General features: G+C 31.5%; 1 protein-coding gene across 1 annotated transcript; it reads right to left on the reverse strand.

Annotated features, from left to right (window-relative positions):
* Nucleotides 1-3,528: 3,528 nt before the first annotated feature.
* On the reverse strand, nt 3,529-8,485 carry LOC105650485 (linoleate 13S-lipoxygenase 2-1, chloroplastic). Its single transcript, XM_012237399.4, has 7 exons — nt 8,009-8,485; nt 7,654-7,922; nt 5,565-6,120; nt 5,389-5,474; nt 5,189-5,299; nt 4,531-5,099; nt 3,529-4,387 (listed from the first exon to the last, which is right to left on the reverse strand). Exons 1-7 carry the CDS (start codon nt 8,355-8,357, stop codon nt 3,628-3,630), a joined length of 2,700 nt encoding a protein of 899 aa, XP_012092789.1. The 5' UTR covers nt 8,358-8,485; the 3' UTR covers nt 3,529-3,627.
* Between the last annotated feature and the right edge of the window lie 518 nt (nt 8,486-9,003).

Here is a 9,003-nt window from a genome sequence, read left to right on the forward strand (position 1 = left end):
GAATTTGAATCATCTTGAAGCAATCACCAACATCAAAATTTAGAACTCTCCTTATTATAGTCATTTTATTTTTTATTTTTTATTATTATCAAAGGAACGAGATTTAAATTTTTTATACTTATCAATAAATTGTAAAAAATGACTCTTTTTTTTTTTTTTAAGTAGTAAGATTGCAAAATAATAGTTCCAATAATCAATATTTTGTAATACTCAGTTAATAATTTATAAAAAATTATCTTTTTTTTTTTTTTGTTGTCAGGTCGCCGGATTACAAAATAGTACCTCCGATGACCAATTTCAAACTCATTTAAGTGCGTTTCATTTAGATAAAAATATAAAATTTGAACAACTTGCCTCCTCTGGAACTAATTTTTATAAAGTAAGTTACACCTTATTTATCAATAGAGTGACGTATCCTATCTGCAAATTCATTTACCTGTAAATTTTGTGCAATAATATTTCTATAATCACATTTTTTGAGTAATGTTTATAATATTTGTAATTGTTGACATAAACAAAATGTACGAAGTCATTTCATTTTCTTACTCTTATCTCTTTTGTTTTTTAGGGGAAATTTCCTTTTCTTATCTTGACATATGATAAATGCTTCTTGCTGCATGTGATGGTCTTGTCAACCTCTAAAAGGCTTTTGCAAATTAGGCTTCTATTTTTCTTAATCTGGAAAATAATAAAGAAAAAATAAAAGAGTGTCCACTGGCCATTAATGTCACGTTTTTAATAACTTGGATTACACTACGCAATCTATTAACTCCTTCTGCATCAAAATCTATTAAGGAGAATTAGTTCCGCTTAAGCAATTTGTTCTTTTTATACTTTTTGAAGCAAGAAGCATTTATCCTCATCACTTGAAATAGGCACGGCCACGGGTTCGGTTCTAACCGGAATCGAACTGTACTGTAGACGAATAGGAACCGGACTGAAACCGACGGTTCATAATTTTGAACCGAAACCAGCAGTTCAAGGGCCGTTTTCAAGTCTTGAAAACAGAAAAAAAAAAAAAAAAAAAAAAAAGAGCTAAAATTATACACATACACGTATATTTCTGTTTTTTTTTTCTTGTAACATAGGTTGCACGGATATGTTAATACGTTCAATCTACCCAGATTGTATCAATATACTAACATCTTTCAAACACTTCTGAATTTATGAATACTTGAAAAAACATCCTATTATTTTTGAAAAATCATCATGTTTTGTGTTTGTGTCGTATCTGTTTTTATGCAAACTGACCATAACATTTTATTTTTGCTTACGCAATATAAGCAAAATTATATATTTGCGATGCATGATCTAACCTGAATACGTGTGTGGGGACCGTTAAATGAGTGGCTTCACTCTTTCTGCTTGTGAAATATATGAAACGCGTTTTGTCGTATGGCATGAAATGGTCCATAGTACTTTTTTTTTTTTTTTTTTACACAAACTTTAGGTTAATACAAAATTTTTCTGTCCATTTGCAATTATTGATGTTCCTTGGTAAATATTTATTATTGGTCCCCTAGCAGAGGCGGACTTCCTCTATTTTTGGAGAATGCGATGGTATGCCAGTCGAAAAATTTTCTGAACGTTTTGTTACATTTCATCACGTGTATCATTTTTTTTTTTTTTAAATGAAAAAGTTGTGTAAGAGATTAAATAGAGTTTTCTTTCAAAGATTAAATATTGATATTTTGATTTTGTTCATATATAGATTTAGTTAAAGATAATGTAATAGTTTGACCATTATATTTGTTCACGCATATTAGATAAAAATAAAGTAAAATAGTAAACTTTAAATATTATTCACTCTTGCAAGGAAAAAAACAACATAATATCTTGGAACGGATAGAGAGGGAATCTAGAAAACGGATGAAGAGAGAAACTAGAAAAACAATTATATCTCAGTTTGTGAAATTTATTTATTCAAAACAAGGGGTTATTATCAATATAAAAACGTAATATTTTTAATTAAATTGTTCAATGCTTTTCTTAATGAATGCAAAATTTAAATAATAATATTGCCACCATATCATAAAGATATTTCATTTGTCTCAAATTATAGGTTACTTTATTTTTAAAGGTATAATTAATTTATTAATTATGTAATATATCGCCATTTAGCGTGTCTTATTATTAATAGTTTTTCTAATTAAAAGTGGCTCTCATACAAGAGTATACAAAAAATATAAATAGAATTAAAATTACATTAATTAATTTTTCTTAATTTGTGAAAATTAAATTAAAACAATTCTATCTCTGTGGAACACGAAAAGTATTTAAATTTTTTCAAAAATACACACCGTAGTATTTTACCAATTTATTTTTTATTCATGGTTAAAAAAGTTGTTTATACGGTCATAATATTATTTCAAGTACAACACAAAACTGAACAGGTCAATATTGGCACTAATACATAGTCAATAGTTTTAGTTTTAAACTGTAAGTAAAATCATTACTTAAAGTTTGATCTGGTTCTGGTTTTTTATTTTTTGAAAGGAATGAAATTTCCTGTTTCTTTTATTTGGGTTAGGGATGACCACAATTTGATATTAAATTGGAATCAAATCAAAACTGAACAGGTCAATATCAGCACTAATATATAGTCTAGTCAATGATTTTAGTTTTAAACTGTAACTAAAATCACGTACTTAAAATTTGATTCTGGTTCTGGTTTTTTATTTTTTGAAATTAAAACTGACGGTTTCGGTTTGAAATTATGCAAAACATATTATTAAAGAAACTCCCAACTTTTTTTTTTCGTTTTATTCTAATTTGCAAAGCAATTTTTAAGATTTTTTTTATTAAATTGGTTTAGTGTTTTTTTTCATAGTAATGTTTATTGTTATTATTATTTATTCAAGCTACAAATCTAAAAATTTTTTTAAAAAGTTTTAAATATATTATTTAATTTCAATTTAAAACCGGTATAAAATTAAATTTGACGGTTCCAAAACTGTCATAGAAACCGTCTAAAAGCAATTCAATTTTGGTTCTGCTTTTTTTATAACCAGAACTAGCATTTTTTTGCTAGTTTAGAACTGTAGTCATGCCTAACTTGGGCAGTTCCTTTCTCCATTTAAAAAAAATAAATAAATATATTGATATTATATCATTAAAAATAATTATACATATAGTATGTTAGTAAGTTGATGATACTAAATAATAATGCATCTCTCATCTGACATTGATAAATAGATTAATGTTGGTATTTCCTTTATTTAAATTGTAAAAAATGACTTTTTTTTTTTTAAGTAGTAAGATTGAAAAATAATAGTTCCAATAATCGATATTTTGTAATACTCGTTAATAATTTATAAAAAATTATCTTTTTTTTTTTTGTTGTTGTTAAGTCGCCGGATTACAAAATAGTACCTCCGATGACCAATATTATGTAGTACTGATTAACAGGAGAAGCTAAGATTTAAAGTTAAGGGAACAAATATTTGATCTTGCAAGTGATGGGAGACAAAGTGGTGAAGGCAGGTATTGTTTAAATGGCTAAGGTTTGAGCAACAAAATAACCTCTCATTGGAACCAATGTTATAGCAATTTCATTATTTCAACATGAACGGCTTTCTTTGCACATTGAGCTTCTGGACCATTATTTATAGTTAAGATAAGATTACATTATATAGAAATACTGTAAGGAACTCCTTTTGTTGTAACTCCAGGCTCTGAGAATGGCTTCAAAAGCTCATAAGGCACAATACCAGCTCCATTTCTGTTCTTCAAATGCACATCGGCATTTCTTTCATCAATAATTCCTTCTAACTCCTTCAGCTTCCCACTGAACTTTTCAAAAGCTGCTTTTATAACAGGTTCCTCATTCCAAGATGGTTCTATTTTCTCTCCGATATATTCCTCATCGGGAGAGTGATTAGATAGAACATCCAAAACAGTCATGACTTTTGATGCTTGAACCTGTGAAGGGAATGTTTGCAGAAGTACTGCTTCAGGCTTTTCCAAAAAGAATTTCCAATCTTCTTCGGTTGATTCTTCAGTTGGCATTATTTTTCTTGCAATTGTAGGTCTATTTGGGAAATAACCTGCAAATGTGTATTGACCAAAGTTGACTGCCGCGTGATGACCGGAGGCTACCCATACAATTGTTGTAATAATTTCTATCAGGTCCTGAGGTGTTTTCAGCTCAGGCCACCACGATTCATTCTTTTTGTCACCGTGTCCGATTGTTCTAACTTCTCTCCAGAATGCTTGCAGCTCAGTATCGTTCACTATCGAACTTGAGTGTGGATAGTAGTGATTCACATAGTCACTAACCCATTCTTTGATGGCATCCCATAAAACTAATCCATCGTTTGCATATGGGTAGTCTTCAATTGTTAGTCTTAAACCATGTGGAGCAGATGGGTCTTCAACAGCCATTCCCCTGCCAGTTTCCAAAATCTTGTAATTAGAACTTAATTTAAATGGCTACGTGAAAAAAAGAGCGGTTAATTTGGATTCTACTGGGTTGTCAAAGTTAGAACCAGCTAAAGCTCAATATATAGTTGCACATAAATACCAAATTACCTGCTAATTAGATCTTTGGGTAGCGCTTGCTGATCAAACCTCCACAGCTTATCATAAATAACAGCGCTCATCTCCATACAATACTTGCCAGGAGAAAATGATGACTCAATAATCCCATTTGAATTGATAAGTGCTTCTCGAGCCAGAGCATTTATTTCCATTGTGTATCGGAAATGAGGATGCATGAGTCTATAAATTGGATGCATTGCACTAAGTTGACGATTGGCTGCAATTATGTAGGGTTCAGTGCAAGCATGTGTTCTTAACCAGTGGCTAATAAGTTGGTGATATCCAGAATCATGTGCAAGCACATGAGCTTTGGCAAGCTTCCAAAGCCAAGCGCCTGTGGAATACCAAGTTGGTCTATGCACTTCTTTCCACTGCGGCTTCCCGTCCATTGGCGGGCGAGTAAGCTCAATGCACAGTGGACGCAATGTGTGTGTTGGGGTTAAGAAGAAGAGCGTCCGAGAAGCGTAAAGTGTTGTATTTTCAAGCTTTCTTACTTTGCTCACATATGGTAAAAACAAATCATGGTAGTCAAGGATAAACAGCTTCTTTTGTTTTATAGCCTACATAGCAATTATTTATATATCCACAATCAAATTATAATAGTACTAGAAATTGGATTTCCTGCCAATATATATATTGATATATGTACCTCATGAACTGTACAAAACCCTTTGATTTCTTCCTCGATCAATTCTGTAGTGATTGCTGACTCTGGAGGGCCATACACTGCAGGATCAAGTTCACTCTTCAATGGCCATTCCTGCATCATTTAATTTATATGTTATGATATTACAATTGCCAAGCAAATTTAATTTTCTTTTCATATAAGTAATTAATTGGTTTACATACTGTGACCAATTTTATGCTCAATGGGTTGAGTCCTGCAAGAGTCTGCCTACCGAATTCCTCATCCCTTAACCAAAAAAATCTGTCTCCTGAAAATGCCAAAAACGAACGTTAATAAATTAATTGAGACAGAATCATTATTAGAGATTAATTAAATTGTAATTAAACAGAGGTCTTACTCTCCATAGTTTGCGGGGTCTCAAAACGCAAGATGCTGTCAGCTTCATCTCCGATAGCCTTAATAATATTAGGCAGAATATGTTTCAAGCCTTGGCCTTTAAGAGGAGGTAAATTGACTCCTTCATTGAACAGATCATCTATTTCACTGAAAAATGGAAATGGAAGGGTGGAGTCTACTATTGAAGTCTCTATTGAGGGAAGCACCGCATGCAAAGCTGAGTAAAGTGTCTTGGCGGAGAAAGTGAGCTCCTTCACTTCTGAGAATTCTTCGTCTCGAGGCACATAAACGGAACTGCTCCTCGACTCCGACAATGGGTCCGTCTTGCACCTTGGCCTTCCTGTTCTGCAGCGTCTAGGGTAAGGAAGCTGTTTGCCGCCAAGCACCGGTCTTTTAGTGTCTGAGTCATTGTCAGGGTCGCCTAGATCATTGTAGACGTCGTAATCGTATACTCTCTCGCCTTTCTTGCGCTCTCCTTGACCGTCGCCTCTCAGAAGAACAAGCTCTTCTTCTCTCAGCCTTCTTAGTCCATCTGGCGTTTGTGATGGCAAGTATGACTGTTTTACAGAACTTAACTGTCAATTGTCAACACCAACAATTTTTTTTTTTTTTAATTGAAATCTACGGAAGTAATTAATTAATGTGCTTTCACCTATTGGCTGTCACGTTGTGTTGTGTCCTAATATTCTCTTTTGATCTACTTCCAAAAATCCAGGGCCACTTCTTATTTATCACGGAATTCACTTGCATAAATCTAGGGACATTTTCGCTTTTATTTAACAAAACTTTTCACTTTTTTCGCTTAATATTGTCTTTGATTAATATCAAATTTTTCTGCTGTTACATTACGTATTTTATTATCTTTATGTTGGGTTGTTGATAGTAAAAAAATAAAAAAAAAAACTCTTATTTATATAAATTTTTAAGACACTTTTAACTATTTTTCCCCTTCTTTTTTTCATGATATTGTCTTAATAAATTTTATAATAGTTTACCCCTTCCTTTTTAAACCCTAGTTTTGTCCCTATTTATATATTTGTATTTAAACTAAAAAAATAAAAATTAAAAGTTAAAAATGTTGATCTCTAAAATATTAAAAATTTTCAATTTTATTTATAAAATAGTGAACTTTTCAATTTTTTTTCTCTCTTAAATTTTGAAAACTTAGATTTAGTGAAATCATCTTTTTTTTTTTCTATAATGAAGTTAATTGAAAATTTTAGGTGAAAATTCCAATGACTTTTTTGTCATTTTAAATTTATTATTAATTAAACAATTATTTTTATTGAACATTTTCGCTTTCAACCACTATTTAAACAACTAACAGCTACTAAAATTATACAGAGCTAACAACTACTAGAATAGCTAGTATGACCGAACACAGCCTATGAGTAGTCTCATATATTAAGTTGATAAAAAAAATATTTTTTTAAAAAAATATTACTGTTTATCCATTTTTTTCTGTGTATGATCAGAAATACTCTCATTTAAAATAAAAAAACTTCTAATTAATTTAGTGTATAGGAGGAGAATCATATATCAAGTGTAGATAATTCTTTTCTTCCATAAACACCATATGAAATTGCTAATCTGAATAAGTAAAAAATCTAATACTTAAAACCGTAGCTTTGAAGTTCTCTGTCGTTTGCAAAATAAAATATAGTATAGAAAAACTTCTAATTTTGGATATTATTTAATAGGAAAAACTAACAAAATATCAAGGGAAAGACAAAATAGTAACATGAGCTTATAAAAATATTATATTTATTTATAATTTATAATTATATAAGAGATATAAAATTCGATTCCATTTGATTATTTTAGTTTTTTCTTTTATTAAAACCAAACCAAACGAAAAAAGAAACCGAACCAAATTGAAACAGCTAACAAAACTGAAATAAAATTGAAATGACTCATTTAAAAATTAAACTAATAAAAATCGATTTTCAATAAACCAAATCGTTTTCTCATCCCTGATTGTTGGTTATGCCTCTATCCTCAGGGTTTAACTTTCAACTAAGAAACCCACCAATCATGGGGTGGGTAGCAATTAATCAATGTGGCGAGTTAATGCATGAAAGGGAGTCGACCTTGTTAGTGAAGAAAAGCCTTTTCCGCTTGTCGGTTGACTTGGCCTGAACCCAGGAATCACAAGCCAGATGAACAGGACCAGCAAGGAAGCCGTCAAGGGTTATGTCCTTGATGAACATCTCCTTATGGTGCTCATTTTCAACTAAAATAGCTCCTACTTCTCCAAAACTATCAGGAACTACGAAGTCTGCTTCATACCGGATTTCTGATCCATGCTTATCTTTCCGGTGAGCATATCCTTTTATCGTCCCCTTCTCCAATCCCGTCTCTTCACAGCAATACAAGAACAAGTCAGTAATATTAAGTATAATGAATCATTTTGTTGACTGCGAGTGATAACTATACATTACTTACTGGTATCGAGATTTGCACTAACAAGCTCCAAAAGGAGAGATTTGCCAAGCAAGTCAGTTATATCGTCAAGTCCTCTATTTATCCCTATATTGGACAAGAACCCTCCAACAGTTCGATTGACAGTCACTATAGCTTTCACTTTAGTAGACTGTTGTGTTTGTGTAAGGTTCGCTATGGCTTTAACATTTCCAGGTTTATAGCCAACTCTAACCTTTCTATGCGTTTTACTAGATGAGGACCTCGAAAGGACAGGGAGACAGACTTGGCCATTTCCATGGATAAATGGTTTTGGGAGCAGGAAAAGGGCTCTGGAGGAGTTATGAGTTTGGAGAACCTGTGGCTTCAACATTTTTGGAGAAATTAGAAGAACCTTGGTTTGATTATACGAAAGATGTGGAGACTTGGTTATGGTTGTAACTAAATTATATAGACGTGGAGAGACAGAAGAGAATGGATTCTTCCTTTGTAAAGAGACATTGCACGTTTTGAACAAGGGAAAAATTAATGTGAGGCCTAAAGTTACATAGGATTAGATTTTTCCTAGATTATTATTCCCACTGACAATTCTATCCATTGTACTGGCCAATCAGCTAATTACAACTCATTTGAACCCATTATTTACGGGGTTGACTTGTCACAGGGTCCATCCGTGAACATGAAAAAAAAGGAATAAAGTGAAAATTTTAAAAAAAATTATATTTTTACCGATTTAATACATAAATAAAATTATAGAACGTATTTAGGAAAGTATAATATTTATTTCCTTGAGTCCATGGATTTTTTTATATGACGTTAGGGTTGCATACCTCATAAACTGTACTATTTAGCTTTCTTCTTTTTTTGTTTTTGCCCCTGCTCCTATCTGTGACTAAAAATAGAGTTATATAATGAATTTTAATTTTAAAAAAATCTAATTAGTAAATCGAATTTTTGTACTGATACAATTATTATAATTTCATGTTGTTAGAATGAATATGATATATTTTCGCTGTCTC

The sequence above is a fragment of the Jatropha curcas genome, chromosome 10, assembly GCF_041381405.1.
Source record: "Jatropha curcas cultivar XTBG-Jc1 chromosome 10, XTBG_Jcur_1.0, whole genome shotgun sequence".
NCBI classification, from domain to species: Eukaryota; Viridiplantae; Streptophyta; class Magnoliopsida; order Malpighiales; family Euphorbiaceae; genus Jatropha; species Jatropha curcas.

What these genes read in the sequence shown, in the direction of transcription:
- LOC105650485 (XM_012237399.4), bottom strand. Translation starts at nt 8,357, where the DNA reads ATGTTGAAGCCACAGGTTCTCCAAACTCATAACTCCTCCAGAGCCCTT. An exon ending in GACCCCGCAAACTATGGAGA is followed by an intron (nt 5,475 to 5,564) that starts GTAAGACCTCTG and finishes TGGCATTTTCAG; the next exon opens with GAGACAGATTTTTTTGGTTA. An exon ending in GGTTTTGTACAGTTCATGAG is followed by an intron (nt 5,100 to 5,188) that starts GTACATATATCA and finishes ATTGCTATGTAG; the next exon opens with GCTATAAAACAAAAGAAGCT.